The 27,015-nt window shown below is 43.0% G+C and overlaps 1 protein-coding gene across 5 annotated transcripts in view; it reads right to left on the reverse strand.

Annotated features, from left to right (window-relative positions):
- Positions 1–27,015, reverse strand: part of KIF1A (kinesin family member 1A) — a 154,028-nt gene that overhangs the window by 116,448 nt on the left and 10,565 nt on the right. For all 5 annotated transcript variants that reach the window (XM_027875924.1, XM_027875923.1, XM_027875925.1 and 2 more), the window contains exons 2-5: positions 12,337–12,413; positions 10,623–10,802; positions 8,224–8,289; positions 6,471–6,649 (exon numbers count right to left, since the gene is read on the reverse strand). In XM_027875924.1, coding sequence (XP_027731725.1) covers positions 6,471–6,649; positions 8,224–8,289; positions 10,623–10,802; positions 12,337–12,413 — 502 coding nt within the window. The remainder of the gene's footprint in view (positions 1–6,470; positions 6,650–8,223; positions 8,290–10,622; positions 10,803–12,336; positions 12,414–27,015) is intronic.

A 27,015-nucleotide genomic window follows, 5' to 3' on the forward strand; every position in this document is an offset into this window, starting at 1 on the left:
TAAGTGCCTACTGTGTACCAGGCACTTTATAAACATCATCTCATTTGATTTTCCCACCAACCCTGTGAGGCAGGTTTTATCATGATCTGATTTTACAGTTGAGGAAACTAACACCAAGAGAGGAATTTGCCCAGGGTCATGCAGCTAGTAAGTGTCTGAGACTGGATTGGAACTCAAGTCTTCCTATATTGCTTAGCCACCTAGGTGCAGGAAGGTCATGAGATCACAGAATCAAAGATGCGGCATTGGAAGGACCTTAAAGGACCATCAAGACCAACCCCTTCATTTTATAGATGAAAAAACTAAAGCAGAAGGAGGTTAAATGACTTGTCCAAGGCCACACAGGCCACTGCTGATCAGTCATTTCCATGGAGAAATGAAAAAGGAATATACACTAAATCCCATTCATCCGCTTTCTCACTGCCATGATGGGATAATGACTTCATGTGCAGAATGCTTTAAGACTGGCCAAGTGCTTTACAGACATTATTGCCTTCTGTCCCCACAATAGGGCAGGTGCTAATATTTACAGATAAGAAAACCGAGACTCCGAGTCACACAGCTATTGTCAGGGGTAGGATTTGAACCCATGTTTTGCCATCACCATGCCTGTCACTATCTACCCCCTCCCCAATTTCCTGCTCCTGCTGAGGGACTGGCCCAAAGGTTGCATGGGTCAGGCTAGAGGCAGGAGAAGGGCAGGAGCTATCAGGCAGTGGAAGATGGGGTGTTTGTATCCACCGCTCTGCAGGATGTCTCCGAGCTGCCCTTGATTGCTTCCTTTCTAGAGCTGTAACAGTAAGAGGCAAGCACGGTAGGGTCTAACAATGCAATTCTGGAGTGCCAGCACTCCCTGGCCTGGAGAGCTGGGGCATCATGGGCAGCCCTGGGCAGCCGGAGCATCTGTGTTTGGGGACATTTGTTCTTGGACCTCAGGTTTCAGTTCTGAAGGAACATGATGTACAGGAGATAGAATCCAGCCTCCTTCCCTGTCCTTGTTTTGTATTTGGAAATTAAGGGAGATGACTTCGATCTGTGGTTTTATCAGTTTGTAGAACTCCCAGGTCTGTACCTTCTCTTCCATTTGCAATCTTAGGGAGCTGCTTGGAGCATGGAGTGGCTAAGTGACTTGTCCCTGGTCACACAACCAGGTGTGACTCCAAACCCCCATCTTCCTAGTTATAAGGTTGGCTCTGTATCTACTATGCCATGAATATTTCTCAGTGGATTTGTATCTCCATTAGTTGTTATATGACCTTGGACAAGTTACTTCTCCTCTCTGAGACTCAGTTTCTTCCTCTGTCAAATGAAAGGGTAAGTTTAGATGAGATCCTTTTTGGCTCTGTCTAGGTGTTCTTGTTCCGCTACCTCCAAGATTAGATATGATTTGGGTTCTCTATGTTTTCTGGCCCCCTGGGAAGACAGATGGATGCTTCAGGGCCATCCTGGATGCAGGAAGAAGGGACTAGGAGCCAGATCTCCATGGTAACTGGGCCTCGTCTGAGAAGCAGGGATGTGGCTGAATAGCAGGAGCTTAGCAGGGAAGATGTGATTCATTTCTAAACCATCAAAGGTAAATAATCCAAGCACATCCTTCCCATCCCTTCCTGTATAGTCACCCCCAGGCCAGAGGCAGAGCTAATCAGCAGCCTTGGGCTTCCTAAGGCAATTCACCGAACACTCAGAGGGTACCCACCCACTGGGTACAAGAGGCTGCTAAACTTGGGGAGACAAAGTCAAAAGTGAAAACTCCCTACCCTCAAGCCCTTACATTCTACTGAGGGGGAAATGTGCTCAAGGAAAGTGAATACAAAATAGTGGGGAAAACCCAGATCTGTGAGTTCGTTGGCATAATGAGGAAATTCCCTCTACTAGAGCAGGCCTATTTCTTCCCTGAACTATGGTCTTAATGGGTTGCTCACAGCCCAGAGGTTAAGTGACCAGCCAAGGGTCACTCAGCTGGTGAGTGTCCAAGGAAGGACTTGAACCCAGGTTTTCCTGACTCTGAGATCACCTCACCATCCACTGCAGCAAAGTGCTGCTCAATAAATACACACCAAATACAGACAGACTAGCTGGGGGGTGGGTGTGGGAGGGGGATTAAGAAATTGAGGAAAGCCTCTCATAGAAGGATGCACTTTAGATGAGACTTGAAGGGAGGCAGTAGGTGAGGTAGGGTATGTATCTACCTTCCAGGAAGTCCTAGATTAGAAGGGAAAGCACCTCAGAAACGGGGGACAGCCTTTGTATAGGGGAGGGGTAGATGCCATTTATGAGAGGAATCAGACTGTGAAAGGCTTTCACAGCTAAATGGGATTTTTGACTTAGAGGTGACAGGGAGCCAGTGAAGCTTCTTGAGTAGGGCAGAGACATGTTCACACTGTGCTGTAAGATCTCAGTTTGGTGTCTGTGTGGAGGACTGATAGTAGAGACTGCCCAGGCTGGCTTCCCCAGAGGGGCAGACTACAGCCTCTCCCTCCCGCCTTGGACGAAGTGCAGACATTTGGGATTAACCTGATTGCCATCTGGGACAGCCTGACTCAGTATTTGCCACAGAGACCCCAGGCAAATGTAAGTGTCTTGAGAGCAGGGGCTAGTTCATGATTTTGTATTCCCAGCTCCCAGTCCAGTGTCAATCACCTAACTGGGGATCAATGAATGAATGGTGACTCAAATAGCTGCTACTTGTTGACTCCAGCGTTGATGGTGGCAGCATGAGAGGGAGGCAGTGCTGAGCAGAGGGTCCCCACTGCACAAAGGAAGCACAGAATGTCACAGGGTGGGACAGCTGGAAGAGACCTCAGTGGCCTCTTGTCCAGCCCACACAGACACACCTAAGTGGCCCTGCAGCCTCTGTGGAAGACCTCCAAGGAGGCAGATCCCACCCTTCCCAAGCCGTGGCCACCTACTGCCAGACAGCTGTCACTGCTAAGATTTCCCCGACCTTCAGCCTAAACTGGCATCTTTATGAGGGCCACTCACTCACTCCACTGCTCCTGGGTCTGTGCTCTGGAGCCAAGCAAAACAAAGCTGTTAAATGCTAGCCTTTCAAATCCTTTGGGACAGCCATGTGGGGCTCCCGAGTCTTCTCTGGGCTAAACATTCCCAATGCCTTTAATGAATCTTTGTGTGACATCAATGTGCTACCAGTCCCCTAGTGAATAGCACCCATGCTGGGAGCCTAGAACTGTTCAGCTCCAGGCTGGGCACTCAGAACAGAACTCAGAGATTGGGCTTGTTCAGAGGTCTTCATTGTTGTCTGGGTTTCTGGCTCTGGTACTTCCAAGGTTCTCTGAGCCTCAGTCTCAGTCTCACCATCTGGGAGATGGAGAAGTTCTCACTTGTACTGCCTACCTCCAGAGCCATTGTGGGCATGAAAGCAGCTAGGATGATCAGAACAGTGACTCTTTTATAGGACAATCCCTCGGTGGCCAGGACCTTCAACCACGGCATCCTTAAGCTAAATGCTCAGAGAAGACTGTACTCTGAAAGGGCCACACTGATACATGCCTTAGGAAGATGTCTTATCCACCAGAGCTGGGCATACCTGCTGGCCATCATTGCCTGAACCCCGAACTTTGGGCTCAAGCAGAGGAGGAGCAAAGACTGGGAAAAATTCTCCCACCCCCCATGCAGCTGGCCCATGGTAGCGGAGGGCAGCCAGGCTGGGAGATGGAGAACTGAATCAAACTGCTAGGGGTTCTTTGAAAAGGAAAAGAGGCTGGCTCAGTGCCCAGAGCCTGCAGCAGCCCTGGAGAAAGGAGCATTGAGGTGAATTCCCAGTGAGGGTCACTGACCAGACTCCTGCAGCCAGCTGGCAGGGGCTGAGTCTATTCAATGAGGCTAGGGCACTGGGGAGGGGGAGGTCCCTCCATTGAAACCAGCAACAGCTTTTTCATATCCCAAGGCTATTGACCTCAGTGGGGTAGCTCTTTCCCACAGAACCAGCACTCAAGCTGGTCAGTAGGACCCTGGGTTTAAAGATGAGAAATGGTCAGCTGGGACTGGGATGGCCATCCCAGAGAAGGAGAGCTGGTCCAAATAGCCAGAAGAGTTGGATTCTGGTCTTGGTGACAGCACTTCCTAGCTGTGTGAGCTTGGGCTAGATACTTAATCTCTGAGCCTCCGCTTACTCAGCTATAATTTGGGCCAATTCATACCTTCCTTACTGCTAGGAGGAATGAATGTGGCAGCAGCCAGGAGGAGCAATGGATAAATAGCTGGGCCTGGAGTCAGGAAGACCTGAGTTCAAATTTGGCCTCAGACATTTATTAGACAAGTAACTCTGGGAAAATCACACAACCCTGTTTGCCTCAGCTTCCTCAACTGTAAAATAGAGATGATAATAGCTTCTACCTCTCAAGGTTGTTGTGAGGATAAAATGAAGTAAGATTTGTGAAATGCTCTATAAACCTATTGATAAAGCTATTATCAATATTGTTTCAAGAGTGATCTAACGTTCTCAAAGTTTTATACAGCCTGGAGTCTATCTGAGCTTTGTTATAATCCTGCACTTGCAAACTGAAAATTACCAGTGGCAACTCCCAATTCTCTTGAGAGTTAAGATTTGCAAAGTACTTTCCTCATAACAGTTGTCTGAAGAAGGTGGTGCTGGCATGGCCATCCTCATTTTACAGGCGAGGAAACTGAGGAGGCCCAGAGATGGGGCAGGTCACACAGCTTTTGCCGCTGACTGCTTCAGGCTGCATTTCCATAGCTAAATCCAGCCTACTTTCCTCGTGAGTATCACTTTCTAGCTGAAGAAGGGATAGAGGTGAAGGGATTTGCATGGGAGCACACAAGTGGTTACTAGCACATTTGATCTGATCTGAACCTATGATTTTATCATATCATCAGCAGCAGCAGCAGCAGCAGCAGCAGCAGGAATTTTCATTGTTGAAACTCTTGCCAGTGATCATCAGTTACTGCTTTGTGACTGTTGTCTTAGAGTTTGGAATACTGAGAGGGTAAGTGATTTGCCCAGGATTGTGCACTCTGGGTGTCAGAAGTGGGATTCAAAGTGGGGTCTTCATGATCCCATAGCCAACCCTCTAGTCAGGACAAAGCCCAGGTCTCTTGGCTTACAATCAAGTACTCTTCTTGTTGTCCCATGTTACCCTTCAAGGAAATATTTGCTGTGGTCACTGAGGGTCAGGGATCACAAGGGGCCCCAGCTTGGCCTCCTCTACCGCTGGGATGGTCTTATAGATCAGAGCAGCCTGCAGAGGGGAGTGCTGGAGCCAGCTCTAACCCCCTCCTCCTGAGGTCCATTGTTAAAATTTGTGGGAGTATTTATACCTCAGAAAACAACAAATGCTCCAATCCCAGATTTGATATATTGCTCTGTCAATTGTCTAAACTTAAGTGATGGGGAAAATGTTCCTAGTGCAAGTTTAATTTAAAAGTGTGTCTTGCATACATTTTCCCCTCCCCATAGAGCTTATTGTTAAACCCTCATCTTAGATTTAGAGCTGAAGGGACCTCATGGGCCACCAAACCCAACTCCTTCATTTTACAGAAGAGAAAACAGGCACAGGGGATGTTAAATGGTGACGTCCCTAAGGTCATACAGCTACCAAGTATCTGAGGCAGAATAGGAACCTGAGTTTTCCTGACTCCCAGCCCCCTGCTCTTTCCACATACAGCCCCAAGTGGTAAATTAGCATCAGAGATGTGAATGACAGTGCCTCACATACATTAGGTGCTTAATAAATGCTTGTTGGATGAATGAATGTCACTTTATATGATGCTGTAAGGTTGTCAAAGTGAAAGCAGTATCATACCCGCTTTACAGAAGAGAAAAGTGGGGACCAGGGTCAGACAGCTACTCTGAGAGAAGCAGGATGGCACCGTGGGTAGAGAACTGGGCTTGGATTCAGGGAAGCCTGGAATCAAGCCCCATCTCAGGCCCTCATTATCTGTGTGATTGTGGACAGGTCACAACCTCTTTATGACTCAGTTTCCTCACTTGTAAAATGAGAGAGATGGACATGGTGATTCCTGGTTCCTTCTAGTATTAAAGCTATATGATACTATGCACTGTGTCAAAGTCTCAGAATGAGATTTGAGCCACAGTCTTCCTGTTCTTGGCCGCTCACTACCTCTCATCTATCTAGTACAATTCCTAGGAGATTCATTACGGCTCTGTTCGCAACACTTTCCCAAGCATTTCAGCTGACTGTCACGATGACCATCCCTCAACCTCTGCTTCAGTTTCCTCATGTGTCAAATAAGAGGGTCGGACATGCAGGGTAGACGGGGCAGCGATTGCAACCTCCACAAGAGAGATGAGGAGATTATGACAGAGCCAGGAGCACAACCCGGGGTAGGGGTGGGGGTTCCCGACTTCCAGGACTTTTCTCTCCCCTCTTCACTAAAGCAGATTCCTTAGAGATGAAGGAGAAGGGGGCCAGAAGGAAAGAGAGATGAATAATTGAGTCTAAGGAGAGTGGGCTTCCCCTCACACACACCTGGCTTTGTTTCCAGAGTCCATCAGATCTTGAATGTCATTGTAGGAGGTGACAGCCAGCTTGGAGAGGTCTTCCACATATGGGCCCATGAGGGGGTGCTCCCTCACTCGAAGGTTGCCCTTGTTTTTGGGGTTCAGGAGATCCCGGACTCGCTCACAGTAAATCTCCATGTAGCTGACCTACAGGGCAGGGAGGTCAAAAAGGGTCCATTGGTGACAGGTGGGACGTGGAGGTTCTAGGCATCATCCCAGAAGGCATATATCCCCTGAGGTCCTGTTCTATAACTGGGCCCCACACCAGGATTACTGAAGACTGGGACAGAAGTGTACTTGTTACTATCATGACAAAGTGTATTCGGGATCGCAGCCCACTTTGCTGACACTATGATATCCTGAGCTCCATCTGAGCATGAGTTGGATACTTTGGGCAGAGGGAGAAAAGGAGGTGATCTGGCTGCTACCTGCTTTTCTGGTCTCACTGCCCACTACTGCCATCCATGTGTTCTATTTTTCACCTAGCTAGGCTACTACCCTCACCATTTGGCAAACATTTCTTGGGCTTCCCCACCTCCACACCTTTTTTCACTAGGTTCTTATTCCAGATCCAGCAGAACGCTTCCTTCAGGAAGCCTTCCATGATCCCCTTCTCCTTCCCCCAGCTGGCAGCATTCCCAATAACTGTGTATGTACCGCCAGAGCTCGCCATGCTTCTCTCTGGGCACTTCACATGTTCTGTTCCTGTCTAATGATCTGCGTGCTTATCTGACCTCTCTTGCTAGCTTGGAAACTGCTCAAAGGCAGGGTGTCTTTTTCATCTTCCTGACACAGGACCTTGCGCACAGTGAAAACTCAACAAATGTTTCTTATATGAATGTGTGAGTGAATGAATAAATAATAATAAATAGGGCATAAAATCAACTGACCTTTTTGTCAATCATATTCAGGGGTCAACCAAGAGCTATAAAAAGGTGAGGCAACTGGAATTTTGCCCTAGGGCACTGACCTCCTGAGGGATGTGCCAATATACTTCCTCCTTGTCTCCATCCCAGAGATTCAGGTTCTCTGGCCAGAATTTTGTGCCACCACAAGTACTCTGTCCCTCTTCTTTCTACATACTCCCCACCCCCATTGCCCAGTGTGGTTCTAGCCAACTACCCTCTGTCAATGAGCCCTCTCCTCTACACCCTTCACTTTCTCTGTGTATGAAATAGAACCATTACTATCCCATCCCTCTCCTGGGGCTCACTTTCCCCCAGAGGGTGCCACACCTTCGCCTGACTCTGCTTGCCTCCTTTCCACACCTCCCCTCTCTCTGCCCCAATCCCCTCTCTTGGGAATTGGTCAGAATGACTAGACCCAACTGGGAAAAAAATTGTCCTTTGTCCCACCCTCATTCTTCATCATCTCTCCCCTCTTTACCTCCCCTAGATAGTCCTAATCTGTCACCTCTTCCTCTCTGCCCCATCCAAGGCATTGTTCTGGTCAGGGGAATGCACCCAATTGGGGCAAACTGTCCTCAGCCTTCATTCCCCTTGGATTGTCAGGGCAGACTTAGAATCAGAGGGGATTTTCCTCCCCATCACCCTCTGATCCTTTACTCAGGAGGACCAACCCAACCCTCCTTCCCCAAGCATTATTTACACAATTCTTTGTTATGGTTCTACTTTATGCAATTCTATGTTATTTTCAAGCCAAGTTCAAATTTTTTCAGGCCCCCGCACCCAGGCCACCCTAAGGGAGAAGGGCACCCTTACCTCTACTGAGTAGGACATGTTATCATTTGTTGTGTCATTGATTCGGGAAAAGAGGTCCTCGCAGAGCTGGAGAGACAGAGGAGAGAGAGAGTGGGGGGGAGAGGGAGAGGGAGAGAGAGAGAGACAGACAGACAGACAGACAGACAGAGAGACAGAGAGAGAGATCAGTCTCATTCCTTCTGTTTCTTCAGTATTAGTACCCATAGTTCTGTGTATTTATCTGGGGGTTGAAGGACTCTGGTATAGAACAAAGAACCCTGAGGCTTTCCAGATCTTTGATCATTGCCAAAGTCAATGGAATTCTCACTCTGCAGCCCACCATTATCTACAGATCAGTTGACACACAGTTCCTTCTCCTCACATTTCTAGCCTTTTAAAGCCCAAATTCAAGAGTCCATCACACAGAGACGATGGATATAGTAACTGTTTCTTTGACAGGGAATAGAATCCTGGGGAGTTACAGTTTAACCATCATCTGGAGAGAGTAAATTGTGACGGTAAAATACCCCTGCAGAAAAATACACAAAAATCCCAAATGACCCCCAGTGTGGGGGCTTTAAGGATGACATCTCATGTCTAGCTTATATGGAGACTGTCTCAGACTGGGTATGCATTAGTTGACAATCATCCTCACCTTCTCCAACTGCTACTCGATAATTTCCTCATTAATTCTTTACCCAGGTTCTAAGGCAATCAAGGGGACTCTTCTGATACTTTCTCATAGATAAAAATGTACACACACACACTCTCTCTCATTAATTAATTAGTACTGAGCTCCCATCTCAGTTTATCAATACATCAGAAACAGGTTGTTTGGTTTTTTTTTACATAAACTTCTGCTATTTCTCTTTTTAAATCTCAAATCCCATGTTCTCAATGACTAAAACAATGAAAGTGTTCCTGCTAATACAATATGTTAAAGTAGTAACAAATGCAGGGGGGAGAAAAGCACTTATGATGTATCACAGAGGATGAAGTTCATAGCCAGAGTTGTTCTATGTTCTTCAAAAGCAGGGGAAAGAAATGTGAAATAGAAAACTCTCACTGATTCCTCCTCAACTGTAGAAACAGTTCTCTCAGGACAGTAATTCAAATCTTTCAAGAATTCTTTTCATAATATGTCTTCACAAAATGAGAGTTGAATAAAGTTTTCTCAAAATATCTCTTAATAGGACAAGACAGGAAAATAACATGTTGGAGGAGCTGTGAGAAAATAGGCACACTAGGGCACTGTGGATGGATCTGTGAATTGGACCAGTTATTTTGGCAAGTAATTCATAAATATGCCCCCAAAGTAACTGAAATGCCCACACTTTGACCCAGCTATACCACTAACAGTTCTATCTATACCCCACAGAAATCAAAGAAAGAGGAATAAGACCTATATGTACAAAAACATTTGTAGCAGCTCTTTTTGTGGCAGCCAAAATTGGAAACTAAAGGGGTGTCCTATTGGGGAATGGCTAAACACATTGTGGTATGTGAATATAAAGAAATATTGTTATACAATAAGAAATAGAGGATGGACAGTTTGAAAGGAAACTGGAAAGACCTTTATGAACTGATGCAGAAGTGAGCACAACTAGAAGAATAATGTATATAACTACAACAATATTGTAGGGAAAAAATAAACAACTTTGGAAGGCTCCAGGACTCTGATCAATGCAATAGTGGTAAACCAGAAGTCCTAAAGAGTGAAAGTCAAACACGTTGCTTACCTCCTGGCAAGGAGAAGGACTTTAAACACAAAAGAGAAATACATTTGTGGACATAGCCATTGTGGAAATTTATATTGCTGGACAACGCAGCTGTGCACTGAGGGATTTATCTATTTATTTTTGCTTAACTGGAGAGAAGTATTGGGAGGGACAGATTAATTAATAAACAAATAAATAAGTAAACTTTAAATAATTGCTCTCAAGACTCTCCTTGACAGTTGACTGAGTCTCTCAGGACAAAATTCTCTAAGTCTTCTCTCTGTGCCTCAAAGTCCCTCAAACTACAAGAGTTAACTCTTTAGTGACTGAGGGTTAAACTTTAATTTCCTAAGATTCTATTCTCATTTTTAAAAATGAAATTTTGTTTTTATTTCTCCTGAATTCTCCCCTGCCTATTACCTCTTAAGGACACAGTAACAGTAACATGTGAACAGTAACATAGTCTCTGTGTTAGGGGCTATTAAAGCTGGGATCACACCTGGTTTTAGCTTTTTTTTTTTGTCTGACTTGATTCTACATTTCCTAGAAATCATTTTCTCTAATCAAGATATGGTTAGATTTCCTTTTGAATTTAAGTTGATTTTGTGATTTTGATTCTTATCACTTTTTAAAAAAATAGTAGATTCCTTTAGTATCCTACCCTGACCTCTTTGTCTTCATTCTCATCCTGGTCACACTTACCTGTGGGATAATGCCCTGCTGATCTTTCTCCTGCTTCCCCATCATGGTATATGATTTCCCAGCACCAGTCTGCCCATAGGCAAAGATGCAGACATTGTAGCCTTCAAAGGCATGTTGTAGCATCTCTTCTCCGATGTCGTGGTAGACTTGTTTCTGTGATGCATAGTTGATGTCTTCAGGCTAGGAAAGAAAAGGAAGATGTGAACACATGAGAGGAATGAAGGGGGAGGAAGGCATGGGAGAGATCATGGCTCATAGATTTAGAGCTGAGAGAGACTTTGAGGATCATCTGGTTTGATCCTCTCATTTGATAGTTGAAGGAGCAGAGGGGATCAGAGAGATTATATAACCTGGTCAAAGTAACACAGGAAGCAGTAAGTAGTAAGCAGAGTCAGGATGAAGGAAAATACTCTAGGAGATCTTCAGCTTTGTTGGGGCAGATTGTCACTATATTGGCTACAGATCATAAGCTCTTCATACTTTTCTATCCATCTGTGAATTAATGAAGGATCTGTGATCTTATCATCACAGAGAGCTCATCATGTAGGGTCATCGAAACATGTTAGATAGATCATAAAGCTGTGAATCATGGGAATCCCCACAATCTGGAAAGAATGAACATTTTTCACCTTGGAGAGATACAGGGTGGGTTTAAGAGGATTGCAAGCTACTAGTGGTGTGAATGATATCATCTGGGAAACGTGGTCAGAAAGGAAGGTGGGTATGATAGCCCACCTCCATTGCTTGCTCCCTGTGATTTTGGACAGAGCATCTCACTTCCCTGGGTCACAGCTTCCTTCTTTATAAACATGAAGATGGTCTTTGAGGTCCCTCCCTGCTCTACATCTATGGTTCTATGTGCTCAGAGTGAATAATAACAGATGGGCAGCCCTGAGAACTGCACTGAGACCCATGAGATGACAAAGATTTAGGAGGTCTCCAATTCCTTTGGGCAGATCCTCTAGGGAGGACCTTTGGGAGGATATGGACAAGAAGCATGCAGGATGGGAAGGCATGCATTGGTTGCCATCTGTGCCACTGTGGGGAGAACCCATACTGATGAGATCATTTTGTTAGGAGTAAGCTCCTTAAGGCTAGGGACTGTTCCATTTTTGTCTTCCTATCTCTGGTGTCTGGCATAGAGCTTGGCAGATAGAAGGTGATTTATAAACAATTGTTAATTGTTGAGGTATCCCAAGCAACCATCTTCAATGTTATCTGTCTTTGATTTTAACTAAGGAATAAATAATTCAAATCATAGGATAAACAAAAAGTGTAGACTGCCCTAGATCATCCTGTGACCAATTCCAGACCAACATGATAGTAAGAGGTCAACTGGTATTAGAAAGCATAGTTATTTGTATATATTGTTGGGCCATGATCTATCATATCTTATATATTGGCTCTCCCAGGTAAAATTTCACCAAACCAACCCCTTCCCTGACAATTTAACTACAAAAAAACCCTTTCCTGGCTCACACAGAAAATGCAGGGTTTGTCAATAAGTAGTTTTATTTATGCATTCAGTCATTTACCTAAAGGCCCAGTGCCCAAGTTTGTAGATGACCCCCTTCCTGCCTTGGGGCTGCTTGGTTTTCATGTCTCCCTTGTTACATATCTGATGCCCAAACATCCAAAGAGCAGGCAATTAGAGAAGCTACTCATTCCCCCTGTCTTGACAGCTCACATTTTTTTCACAGGAGTTTGTGCTTACCGTGGTATGGGACCAGTAGGAATAGTCAAAGCTGAAGCTTTTGGGTGTCTCCTTGGGCTGTTTTGGATTGACAATAGCTGGAAAGGAAAAAAAAATAAACATAAGGTGATGAGGCTGTTGGCTCCTGGTGGGGTGAATGCCTATGATTATGGTACGCCATCTTTAGAGCAGCCAACTAGAGCTTTGCCCTGGCCTGGCAAAACTGGGTTTTAAGACCAGGTGCTCTAACACCAAATGCTGAAATATTTCTGCAGTCACACTATTTCAGATGCCAAGAGGATCTCTCCAGCTGGGTGTCCTGCAAACAGTTGAAACAACATATCCCAAATAAAACTTATTTTCTCTCCCCCAACCCCACACATTCTTCTTCTGGCTTTACTATTTTTATCTCTGCTATCATCACTCATCTTATGAATATAAAAATGGAAAATGGGGAGGGGGCTTTCACACTTTTCTTTGGGAGGGGATCATGAAGAAAGGAGAGAAAGGTTTGCACATCCACCAGTCTGATGTTTTGATCCTTACTGGGGAAAATTTCACATATTGGAATGGTCATCATGATTCGCAGATGTCTGAAGGAAAGATATGGATAGATAGATAGATAGATAGATAGAGAGAGAGAGAGAGAGAGAGAGATGTTAGGGTAGATAGGTAGATAGATAGATAGATAGATAGATAGATAGATAGATAGATAGATAGATAGATAGATAGATAGACAGATGATAATTTAGTTAGTTGATAGGTATATGAGAGAGAATGAGAGAGAAAGAGAGAGTGTGTGTGTATATGTGTGTGTGTGCATGTGTGTGTGTGTGTGTGTGTGTATAAAAGAGAGAAAGATAATAGACAGTAAATAGACACTAGCCACGTACAGCATGTGCTTTCTATGTAGCCAGCACCAAAGCAAGGTGGCATTCTGGCAGATGGCCTCACAGCCTCCCCAGGAAGAAGTTAGAGATTGATGGCAATTGGGCCATGACAGGAAGGTTGCACTAGCTGACCCATGCATGGGTCAGGCCACATTTGTAGCCTTGTAGTGAGTTCTGGACACTACATTTTAGGAAGTATATTGATAAGCTGGAGAAGGTCCAGAGGAGGGCCAAGGTGGTGAAGAGACTTCAATCCATGCCATGTAAGAGGAGACTGAAAGATCTGGAGAGGTTCGACCTGGGAAAAGGAAAGCTTAGAGGGATGTGACAGCTGTGTTCAAGTATTTGAAAGGCTATCGTGTGAAGAAGGAATTATCTTGGTTCTGAATGGGCCCAGAAGGCAGGACCAGGACCAATGGTGAAAGTCCTAGAGGCAAATTTCAACTTGGTGTAAAGATGTTTCCTATTAATAAGAAGGGAAAGGGCTGGGGGTGGGGGGAGGGTGGATGGTGGGTGGTAGACCTCCCTTGCCAGAGAGCTTCATTCAGAGGAGATGTTACTGAAGGGGTTCTTCTGAGGGCACAGGCTGGCCCAGATGACTTCTGAGGTCCCTTCCCACTCTGTTGTTCTGTGATTCTTTGGCCTCAAAGGGCCCTTCTATAATCCTAGGTTTCTCCTTTTCAACATAAATCAATATGTCCAGAATGAAGAGGCATGTAAAGGATCCTCAAAATTCTTCCATTGAGTTTCTTTGCTTTCCCTGGCAGAGTACCCTTTGATGCTCAACCTCATGCCAAGGCAATTTGTCTTCCTGTTCCACGGGTTTGGCTGAGTCTAATAATATCTGGCCTGTCTGAGGTCAAGTGCCCATTATGCATGACCTAGAATGAGGCTGACAAAAGGGAACAGGCAGGATGGACTTTAGAGAGGACACTCTTTCCTTCTTTTTCTCTTGCTCTTTCCTCCATCTCTGCCCCACCTAGCACTGCTCTGATTGCTGCCAGCTGTTCATGTACACCCATGGTAGTGGGTCAGCTGATTCTCTGGTCTGGAGCCTCAGGCCTAAAGAAACTGTCAGCAGCCACACCATGCTGGGGGAAGCTCAGAAACATGGCCAGCTTTCACCCCTTCCCATTCCTGACAATGGTCAGAAAGTCTCTCCATAAGCCTCTTCTCTCCACGCAATATAAAACCAGTCCTTTAGCTTTTCTCCATTTGCTTTGCATTCTGGGATCATAGATTTAGAGCTTGAAGAGACCTTGGAGGTCATCTGAGTTTAACCCTCTCCAAGGACAATGAGGAAACAGGCCCAGTGAGGTAAAGACATTCATTCATTCATTCATTCATTCCTGGTTTTACTCTTTACTGAGAGGCAGTATGGCAGAGTAGATAGAATTCTGGATCTGCAGTAAGAAACACACCTTTGACACTTACTAGCTATGGCAAACTCACTAAACCTATATGAGTTTCTATTTCCTCACCTGGGAATTGGAAGTAGTTAATACCTATACCTACCTTTTGAGATGGTTGGACAGATCGAGTGAGATATTATGCATAAAGCATTTTGCAAACTTCAGAGCTCCATATAAATTTCAGTGATTGCTATTTTAACTAGTGCTACCTTAGGTAAGTCGTTTCCCTTCTCTTGGCCTCAGTAAAGTAAAGACAATAATCTCTGCCTACTTTGAGGATTAACTGACCTCATATATGTAAAAGCTATTTGTAAACGACAAACCACCTTATGAAGGTGAGGCATTATTACCACTGTATCCCCAGTGCTTAGCACAGTGCCTGGCCCAGAGTAGACATTTAATAAATACCTGTTCATTGATTGAAAACAATCCAGATAATTAATTTATTCCTAATTCCAAGAAAAATGTGTTAAATTCCTACTCTGTCCAAAGCCTTGTACTCAATGCTTTGGTCATTTTTGTGTCTTTCTTTTGGATCTTCTCCAAGTCTCCATTTTGTTCTTTACTGCTTGAGCTCAGAGCTATAATAAAGTCCAGAGAGATGCTAGGGAAAATGGCCTGGGAGTTCTCCTGACTTATTCAGAGTTAGCTCACTGACTTCTGTGTGTGGTCATGGAAAGAGCCCTGGACCCAAAGACTCTGCATTCTAGTCCCAGATCTTCCACTTACTAGCTATGTGCCCATGGGCAACTCATTTAATATCCCTGAGCCTCAATTCCCCCATCTATAAAATGGGGATAATTATTCCTGTACCATTCATCTCAAAGGAGTGCTGAAGTCTATCAAAAATTATAATAGTTTATAGAAATTTACCATTATTTGGCTACTTGATTTGCACCCCCGCTCTCCCTCACCTTCACTTGCACATCCAATTCTTGCCAGATTTTCTTGTTTTTACCCTCACAACATTTAATACATTTCTACTCTTCTCTACTCACACAGCCCTAACCCTAGTCCACGACCTCATCACCACTTCCCTGGACTATTGCAATACTTCTCTATTGGGGTCTCTGCATCAGGTCTCTCTTCACTCTGAATCTATCCTCCACAGAGCTGGAAAAGTGATTTTAGAGGTCTTCCTAAATTATAGATCTGACCATGTCATCTGTCTCACCCCTCTAAACTCCCATGGCTCCCTATTGCTGTCAGAATCACATATAGAAAGAACACTTTGACATTTCAAGCCCTTCCCCACCTGGACCTTCCTACCTTTCCCATACTCTTACACCTTCTCATAACAATAGGCCTGTTACCTTGAGCATCATGGACTGGTTGGCCATTTCTGGGGGCATCTTGAAGCCATTCAAAGTGACTGAACATGATGGAAATCATCAGGGTCACAATTTTCCCCTTTCCACTCAGTTCTCCTCTCCCTCCAACCTGTCTGTCTGGGACCACTGACAAAAAAGCCTGTTCTCTATTCCAGCTCAGACATCCATAGGGACATTAACCTAGGTCCCTTATTCCTTAGAGTGCAAGATGAAGTCTTAATTAAGTCACCATAATAGGAGAGGAGAAGATGTCCCTTCGTCTACCCATCCTGGGAGGTAGGCCACTCTAGCTGGTAACAAAGAGCTCTTTGAGAGCAAAAGGGCAGGGAGGAATGAGTTCTTTGCTTGTGAGGTTGGTTCCATGGAGATGCTAAATTAGTGATGAAGCCTTCCCAGAAAGAGCTCCAGTTGCTAGGGAACTAACCTGGGAAGAAAGATCAAGTTGACAATGTGTGTGTCCCTTTGCAGATAAACTAATGAGGAGACAAAAGTGTAGACCAGGTGGGAGCAGACAGAAGATCTCCCATGAGTGCAGGTTGTGAGTAAGCTGTTCTAGATGCAGGAGGTGGGGGTGGGACATACAATTGTACGCTTTACCTCAGACAACGCATAATATAAGAAGAAATCACAGAAAGCTTCCTTCTTTCTGCTTTTCACCTTGATTGGTCAATGTATGTAAGGTTCCTTGTGTTAATGACTATGATGAATTTTTCTAAAAAGTGTCAGAATGGAATATAACTTGAGAACACCATCTTGTCTCCTGACCTCAAGCCTCTCTCTATTCCAGATCTTTCACATAGCTGCTAGAGTGATATATAGAAAACACAGATCTTACCATGTCACTCCTCTGCTCATTAAATAGCAGTGGCTCCTTACTGCCTCTAGGATCAAAAATCTACTCTTCTGCATGACATTCAAAGCCCTTCCCAATCTGCCTCCAACCTACCTTTCCAGCAAAGTTATACCTTTCTTCCCCTTCACATACTCTAAGGTGCAGCCAGACTTGGTTACTGTGCCTTGCTGCTCCTCCAATCCAATGTTCCATTTATAGTCCTATTCACTTTGTACTGGCTGTCCCCTGGGCATGAGTTTTATTCCCTCCTCACACCCACCTCTTAGAATCCCTGGTTTCCTTCATATTCCATCTCAAGTACCACTTCTTATGTAAAGCCCGTCTTGATTCTCCCAGGTGCTCAGACCTTCATCCATGCTTTGCCAAAAAAGTCTTAAATTGATTGTGTATGTATTATGAATATACTTGTATGTCTACATGTTATCTCCCTCAATAGAACATAAACTACTTAAAGGCAAGGACTGTTTCATTTTTGTCTTTGTACTCCAATGCCTAGTACAATGTCTGGCACATAATAGAGGTTTAATAAATACTTGTTGGTTGGTTGATTGATTGATATACATACATGCTGTCTCCATCATTAGAATGTCAGCTCCTTGAGGACAGGTTGGTTTCATTTTTTTGTCTCTGTATCCCGTATTATACTAAGAACACAAGATACAGAAACAAAAAAAATGAAACCAACATGTAGTAGGTGCTTAAGAGACACTTAACTAATTGATTGATTGGAACCACTTCAATGAGTCTGATAAAGTTCCTGGTCAGTTATAATCAGAGCTGCTACCTGGCCATGACTTGGGCTTTGCTCTAGGGCATCAGATCCAGAGGGATCTGAATGGAAAGTCTTTTTCAATGATAAAGATGCCTACATTTTCCAGGGTGTCTGTCTCCCTCCATGGACACTTCCCTGACCCCTGAAGTGAATAAGGATATATTTCATGCTGCTCAGTGTTCCAGTTCCCAATGACAGCTCTCACTGGAAAAAGCTCTTCAGAAGGTTTTAAGCAATTTGCCAAACTTTGATTTCCATCTTAGTTCTCAAGGCAGTAGTTGGTCCAATTTTGCTGATTCTAAGCCAGGACGCAGTTTCCCCAGGGCTGCAAGTGATTCCTGCCCTTCCCACCCTCTCTAGCTCTAGGAATGCAGAAAGTCTAGTTAATAGAAGGATTTCAGGCTTGAAGTCAGAGGATTTGGCTTCAAAACAAACCTCTGATGCTTCCTCAAAATATGACTATGGGCAAATCTCTTCATTTCTCTGGGACTCAGTTACCTCATCTGTAGAGTGAGTGGGCTCTGAGAGCCTCTAAACTTCCTCTCAGCTCTACATTTATGCTCCTATGACCCACTCAGGAGATGCCCCATTGCCTTATGGGAAAATCTGATGTTGGCTTGTATGAGATTTGTTAACCGTGCCCACATTGATCATCTGCCCACCCAAACAGTGAGTGGGAAGATGGGACAGGAAGTAAAAGAAGTCCTGCCTGTAAAAACAACAATAACAAAATATCACATTTCCATAACCCCTAAAGGTTTGTGAAGGATAAGCACCCTGATATTTATGGTTCCTGTTTGCTGGCTGATGGAGTCCTTAAGCCTTAGCAAATCTCAGAAATAAAGGGCAATTTGATTCAGTAGAAAAATTTGTCCTTTAGGACTAAACTCCAGCTTAAGAACATGCGGGGAGAGAGAGAGGGTCAAGAAGGCAAACAGATGTACTGTAACAGATTTAATGCCAACCAGTGTGCCCGGCACACAGCAGGCACTTTAAGCCTGTTGATTGATTGATTACTAATAAGTCTTTTCACATTGCACTTCCCTCTAATAAATGAAGACTGTTACTAAAGGCCAAGGGAACTCAGAGGACATGGCCATCAATTTCATGGTTTTTGAGCCCTGCTGGGTGATGCCAGAATAGAGCACACACATACACACACACACACACACACACACACACACACACACACACTGGAAGGCAAGAACATGTGCTTGGGTGGTATATCTTGGGCAGAGTCATCTACACTGGAGCTTTGGCATGAAAGCCTCAGCCACATAATTGAGAGGCAGCATAGTAGAACAGAGAGGGCACTAGATTTGGGGCCAAAATGACCCTGACTCATATTCCTGCCTCAGGTCCTTGGGTGTGAGCTGGGTGACACTGAGCAAGTCTCCTGACTTTTCTGAGTGTCACTCACCTCATCTGTAACGCAGGGATGATGTCTATTGGATAACACATGATAATATATGCATATATATGTAATATCACCTACTTCACAGCCATTGTTGTAAGGCTCAAGTGAGATGATGCCCAGAAAGTGCTTTGCAAACCTTCAAAGGCAAAAGAAATGCCAGGTGTCATTATTATGATGATCATTATTCATCTTATTTTTCTTATTTTTTTTTCAAAGGGGTTCAGATAAAAAAAGTTCTGGGCAAGTCAATAGTCTGTTATAATTTCTTTATGTTTAATGTCCTGTGGCCTATTGCCCAGAGGGATAAAACATTTGCTTTTGTAATTGAATCAAGGTATTAGCATGCGGTGGAGTTGCTAAAAGCATCTATGCTAAAACTCCAATTCCAACCTGAATGGCTGGGATGCCATACTTTTCCTGTATGGTTTTAATGTCTTTTGTTAGATCTTTACACTTTGTAAACTCTCTTTTTCAAGTAGCTTAGATGATGAAAATTTCTAATGGCGACTTCTATTAAAAGCACTGTTCTTAAATTTTTGTGGAACAGTATTGTATCTGAGCAATTGTCAGTGAAAGGAAGAACTCTCTCTCTCTCTCTCTCTCTCTCTCTCTCTCTCTCTCTGTCTCTCTCTCTCTCTGTCTCTCTCAGCTGTTGCCTTCCATTTATGAACCAAGGAGGACCATATAATGTCCTTTGTCTTAGCTGCCACTAAGTTCAGCACTGAACTCAAAGCTCAGTTCTAAGAATTTACCCCTCCCAGGTCCTTGTGATATCTATTTCTCTGCTCCTTTTAGCTTTGCTTGTATTCTGTTATTGTTTTTAATTGTCTTATTTTGTCTTCAAAGTTGTGATGTGGTATACTGCAGAGTTCTGGGCCAGGAGCCAGGAAACCTAGTTTTCAGTATGTACTCTGATCTTTCATAACTGTGTGACCATCATTAACCTCTCTGACATGTGTTGCTTAGGATACTTGCACTTCTGTTTCACAGTGTGGTTGTGAGGAGAAGCACCTTGCTCTGCAGATGACCATTTAGATCCATTTAGGAAGTAGGTGTCATATAAATGGATGTCAATAAAATGAAATACTGAAGAACATAGGGGATGCTGATCTGAAGTGGTCTCACCTATAACTTGTTATTTCCATGGGGATGGTGTGACAAGGCAGCCCAAAACTAATGGGGCCCTAGGCTGCAAAAAAAGAGGCCTCACTTCCAGGAATAAGGAGAGAACACTCCCTCCATCTCCTGTCCTTCAAACTAGAGCTACACTATTGAGTTTAGTCATGGGGACCAAAATTGAAGATAAACTTTGATAAACTGAAGTGTCTGTGGGAGGGTGACCAGGATACTTGAAGGACCCCAAATTCATTTTAAATTAGTGAAAACCATTTATTAAGCATTTACCATGTGCTAAGCTGGGCATTTAAATATAAAGTCTAGACAATCCCAGCCCTGAACAAGCTTACATTCTAACCAGGCAGAAGACAATACAAATCAGGGAGTGGCAGCCAGGGAAGGAGGGAGGAGTAGCTTGGTCTGGGAAGTCACAGGATCGGGGAGTGGAGCCACAGGGCAATTGATTGATTTGTTCCTTCCAGGAATGGCCATGTTGTTTTGATTACTGTTCCCAGAACCAGAGAAGGAAGGGGTTGGGATGGGGGAAAGGCATGTGCATGGATGAGAAATGGTCAAAGGCAGTATTCTACATCTGGGAATATAAGGGAGATAGAAGGATGGGTTGGAGGAACTGGGAAAATTTAGCCTGGGGAAGAGAAGACTCAGGAGTAGGGGCATGATAATCCTCTTCAAATACTTGGGGGATTGTCTTGCGGAAAAGGTATTAACCTCATGACTGCTTGACCCCAAAAGGCAGAATCCAAAGCAATCAGTGAAAGCTGCAAAATGGCAGATTTAGACCTTATATAAAGCAGAAATCTCTAACAACGAGAGCTATCCCAAAGTGGAATCGGCTGACTTGGGAAAGTGGGAAAGAAATCTTTAAGCAAAGGCTGGATGGCTACTTCTTAACTATGTTGTAGAGGGGATACTTTTCACATACAATTTAGAATAGAAGACCACTGGTAGGCCTTCCAGCTCTGAGAGTCTGAGCTTTGAGGAAGCTTCAACCACAGGCAGAAATTTTCTGTGGTATTTCACTGAGGTTGAGTACCGCTGTCCATGGTGCTCAGAAGGAGTCTCCGGTTAAGTTCCACTCCATTGCTGTGGTCAGCCACACCTCACATCAGCAACCACTCTTGTCTGCTTGGGCCATTTCACACCTGATAGGTAACTAATTCCTCTTAGCTAATAGTTTTCCCTTCCCAGTTTCTCTATTGGTATTCAAAAGCAAAATTAAAATAATACTGAGCAAGAGAAAAATGGAAAGACTGGAAAAATCACTCACAACAAATTATTGGTCTAATCTCAAAAGTGGTCTCCTTCAGCCCTCTCTCTTTCCTTGAATCCATCCTTCAATATGCTACTGAATATACCTTAATTAAGTACTGCTTTCATTGCACCTCCTACATTGAGAAACCTACAAAGATGATATTGTCCATCATGTCTATTTTCAGCAGCCAGCTTAGTGTCTGACATATATTAGGTGCTTAATAAATGCTCATTGATTGATTACTTACACTTCCTACCATGGAGGTCAAGGTTCTAGCCTCACCCTACCTCAGCAACCTTATTTCCTATCTCTACACATTACATATGCTTAGCTCTAGTCAGACCAATCTACTCTTTTGCATTTTCATTCTTGTCTCTGCACATTTACACTTGCTATTCCCATTTCTTATGCCCTCCTCTTTCTCCAACCCAAGTCCCACTTATTCCTTAAAACTTTCCCTGATTGCACCAGCCCTTGTTAGCTTCTTTATCTTTTCTTTTGAGGAAAAAAAAAGTTTTATTAAACATGTAGCATGGGCTATCAATACAAACAACTCAATTTTCTTAGTGACAATTTGCATTGAAATACATAAGTATATATCCTAATATGAGACAGCATACTATAGTGGGTAGAAAGTCAGCCTTTAAGTCAGGAAGACCTGGGTTCAAGTCTTGCCTCTGACATGGACTGATTATGTGATGCTGTGGAAATTACTTAACTTCTCAGGGCCTAGCTGGTGCTGATCTACACTGATAAAGAGTTTCCTAACAGATGCTTCCCTACATGGATAAAATCTGAAGTCAGAGCAAATATTGCAAACTATAAAGTGTCACAACCCTATTTACTTTCTCTAGATCCCCAGAAAACTTCTCAGTTAATTTCCATACACTTCTCCTCAAATGATCATGGGTTGGTTTTGCTTTTTTCATTCAGCATTATTTCATAAAGGTCTTATTCCTCACACTTATCAACCTTAATTTTATTATACCTATAGTATTCCGTTCCATTGAAGTACTACAATTTATTTAAACATTATCCCATTGTTGGACATTTAAGTTAATTCTTGTTTTAAAAATTACATATATTACTAATATTAACATCTTTAAGAAGATAGCTCTTTTTGTGTTTTTTGATAATTCCCAATAATGAAAAATTTGACTCAAAGAGTAGGATTTACTTTGTCACATTTGCTACACACTTCTATCTTGTTTTCAAAAAAGATTCTACAAATAGACATGAACATTATTGGTGCCTGTTTCTCCACAGGCCTACCAGCACTGAATTTCATTGTTTTTAATTATTTTTGACACTTTGATGAGCATGCCACCATAAAATTGTTTTAATGTGTATCTCTTTAATAATTAATATTGTTCAGTATTTTTCAAAGGATTAAAATTTTTTTGTTATTTCTTTTGAAAATTGTCTGCTCATATCCTTTGCTCTCCTGTGCACTAGGACTTACCATTATAACTATTTAATAATTCCATATATATTCTATCTGTCACATTTGTTGTAAATAATTTCCCAAATTTAAGAAAATTTTAATTATTTTGATTTTCATCATACATTAAAATTTAGTTTTAATGTAACCAAACTCATCTTAACTCCCAATAATTCCTTCCATTAATTGAGTTAAAAAATGATACTCCACAATTGAGATAAATATTTCATTACATATTATTCTATTTTTCTAGAGTTTGCCTTTTATGTTTAATTCTCTTACCACACTGCAATTAATAAGAATATATGTTATAAAATTGGGTTCAAATCCTTTTCCAGCCCCAATGATAGACAATTTTTCCAACTATGTCAGTTAAGTAAAATTATTTCCCTTGTTTTTATTTTCTGTTTGTGAAACATTAAATATTTGTTGTACATTTGATCTGCATACATACCAGGCATTCAATCAAAATGTATACCAAATATTTGATGTTTGGTAAGCAGAAAATAAAAATAAAGGAAATAATTTTATTTAATTAATATAGTTAGGAAAATTGGGTATCAGTTTGGTATGGTATATATGTATATGTGTGTGTGTGTGTTTGTATACACATATACACACCAGACATTCGACCAAATAGTGTGTATATATGTATGTATGTACATATGTATGTCTGCAGACATACAATTTGGGACATATGTATGTATAAATACACACACGTTCTAAATCCAACCAAAAATGTATGTGTGTGTGTGTGTGTGTATAGTCTATTGCACAGATGTCTGTCTGTCTATGTTTCTGTCTCTGTCTCTGTGTCTCTGTCTTTCTGTCTCCTCTCTGTCTCTATCTCTATCTTTGTTTCAGACTTGTCTCATCACTTTGTCTGTTTGTGTGTCTCTGTCTTCATCTCTGTTTCTCTCTCCCTCCTTTCTTCCCTTTCTCCTTCCTTCCCTTCTTTCTTCTCTCTCTCCTTCCCTGTACTACTTCCCTTATCTCTCTCTCTCTCTCTGCCTCCTCCTCAATCAGTGTCAACTAGTTTTTTTTATGATCAATGCTTTGCAATATATTTCAAAGAGAGTTTGAGGTCCCTATTCATTAGCTCTTCTCTTTAGTGTGACCCTTAATATTCTTGCCTGTTTGTTTTTCTACATTAATTTCACTTACAAACTGCACAGACTCATTTAGCACATAATTATAGTAATTTAGCATTAGCTAAAACTGTTTATTAAACTTATCTCCTCAAGTGTAGCAAGTTCCTTGAGGGGAAGAATCCCATCTCACAATTTTTCTACAGTCACCACAGTATCTAAGACAGAGCAGAAGGCACTGATGCCCATAGAAAGGGCCAATGTCTAGAAGAAGGACTCCATCGTGTTGGAGAGAGGACATGGACAATAATTACACTGCAAGGAGAATATAGGTTGGGATCTGCACAGGTTAGAGTAGAGGAGGAGTCCCATATTATTGGGACCACAGATCCACCAAGATGCATAAAATGAAATAGAAATGTAACTGTGAGTATTCTTCAGTCTTCAGGGCACCCCCCAATACACAATGGAATTTGGGAAAGCTATTTCCTTTGCATCATCATCAAGACTTATTTGGGGGCGGTATAGTCCACTGGAGGCAGTGGAGAGAGCCAGCTGCCATTCCTGGTTCCAATCTATTACTTCTGTGACACTCGACAAGCAAATGTTCACTGAATTGAAAATGCAATGAATATTTCCCTAAGACATCATACTTAAATTATATGTGCCTTACACACATGATCTCAGTTCATCCCCTTTGGGTGCTCTGACTATGCCATGTACGTGTGTGTGTGTGTGTGTGTGTGTGTGCATTCACGTATGCATGTGATCCGAAGACTTCAGTATACTCAGCATTAAATATGGAAGGAAGGCCATGTAGTAGCTAGAACCATGCCTTTGGACTCAGCAGAGTTGGTTCTAAATCCCATCCTAGGCACATACTTAGTTTGCGAACCTGGGCTGGTCACATCAATTCTTTCAGTTTCACTTTGTTCCTCTGTCAAATGGGGACAATAACATTTTCATTGAATACCTCCTAGGACTGCAGGGAGGAAAACTTCTTCTATAGAAATTGGAGATATTTGAATGTAGCTCACAAGGATTCGGGACCAGGTAGGTCCATCAGAATCTGTCTTGGCCCTTGTTCAAGAGTGCAGTGTCATTCTCAGCAGGGGTCTAGAACATGACCCTGTAGCCTTGTGACTTCTCAGTATTAGATAAGGGGACTGGGACCCCATATCTTGGAACTTTCTTTGTCCTCCTGTATCAGAGCCTAAGAGTGAATAAAATATCATTGTAAAAATGATGCAAATGTTGAAACCCTGGCCATGCTCTTTTGGAACCCAAAATCTTATGGAAGTGATTGCTGAAAACTGAAAATAAATAAATTTATTAGTTAAAAAAAATTCAAATACTTAAAGGTGCTCTCAAATCTCCTTGAGAATTCTCTTCTCCAGAAAAAAGACCTCCTAGTTCCTTCAAATGATCCCCCTAAGGCATGGACTCAAGGATCTCCACCAAACTGCTTGTCTTTTTCTTCATGTTTCTAAGCTCATCCACATCCTTCCTACAATATGGCACAGAGAATGGAACACAGCTCCGACTGCGATCTGAGCAGGGCAGAGGGCAGTCTGCACCTGGGACATGTTTGGTCAGCCACGGTATGGAATGGAGTCTCTTGCTGTGGATGAGAACAATACTAATTCAGGCACACGGGAATGGCATCCATGGATCTGGCTTAGTAAACATATCCTAACTGGCTGTACTGAAATGGCTGCCTACAGCCAACTGGCGAATCCAAGTAAGCAATCAGGGTCCTGAATAACTAAGACCAAATGAACTGAAGACTCTTTCCTGCCTCATGCAGTATCGTGAAAAGTAGTTTGCACACAAAAAAGTTTGGGAGACTTCAAAACTTTGATCTATGTAACAAAAAGCCATTGCTACAGCGGACCATGGTGGGTGCATGGCAGCCACATCCTGATGAAGAGCTGATGAATTCGAGGTGCAGACTGAGACATACATTTGTGGACGTGGCAAATGCAAAAACTCGTTTTGCTTGACAATCTGTATTTATCACAAGGACTTTGATTTTCTTCTTTTTCGATGGGGGAGGAAATGTAGGAGGGAAAGCCATCTATCAAACCAATCAACAAACGTTTGTGCATTTAATACATACCACAAACTGGGCAAGACATGGTGGCAGATGCAAACTTGAATATAACATAGCTACTGTATTCAAGGAGTTTACATTGAACATACAAATCAAATATTCTGGGAATTCCAAAGTCAGGGATTGGAGCATCAGAAAAGGCTTAGTGGACAATGGCAGTTGAACTTGATTTTTAAGGATGAATAGGGTTTTAACCAGCTGACGGGGGATTGGGGAGGGGCGGGGCTTTTGTAAATGGCCCGATCAACCTCTAGAAGAAGCCCAGCTCACTACTGGCTAGCTAATCGCTGGCAAGTTTTGCCCTACAGCAAGCCTACGTCGAATTTCTTCTGGTAATGGCCTTCAGCCTAGACACACTAAGTCAACTCTCTCTCCCATATGGTAGCCTTGCCAATACTCAAAGTCAACTTTCAGTACAGCCCCTAAGTGCTGTTTTCTCCACCCTGAGTGTTTCCCAGCCTTTCTCTTGATCGACATTTGGCATGGTTTTCAATCGCCTCTCTGGGGTTTCCAGTCTTTGAAAAGTCAGGAACTAAAGCAACCCCCTACCCAGCTATTTTCATGGGGGTACAAACACACAGTGGGAGAGGGAATGTCATGGGGTAAGAAGCAGCAAGGTGCTCAGTTTGGCCAGACTGAAGGGTAAGTGAAAGGGAGTGATACTTAAAAAGAAGAAAAGGAAGTTGGGGCCAAGTTCAGAAGGGCTTTAGATGCCGAACTGAGAAGTCTGCGTTTAGTCCTTGAGATAATAGGGAGCCACTGGAGTTTATTGAGCAGAGAAGTGATTATATTTCAATAATGGTTTGAAGGCTTGATTTATTTGATGCTTCTGGCTAAAAGGGCCTCCTATGCCAGTCAAATCATTCCAGTTTTGCTCTGCTACACAATGGACGTGTAGGAATTTGCTGTCAAGGCAGGGACTTTAGCATCAGATTCAAAGATAAACACAAATTCCAAACATCAGCACCAGAAGCAAAAATAACAGAGGGCAGGC

This window comes from Vombatus ursinus, unplaced genomic scaffold (genome assembly GCF_900497805.2).
Source record: "Vombatus ursinus unplaced genomic scaffold, bare-nosed wombat genome assembly UNPS02014810.1, whole genome shotgun sequence".
Lineage (NCBI taxonomy): Eukaryota > Metazoa > Chordata > Mammalia > Diprotodontia > Vombatidae > Vombatus > Vombatus ursinus.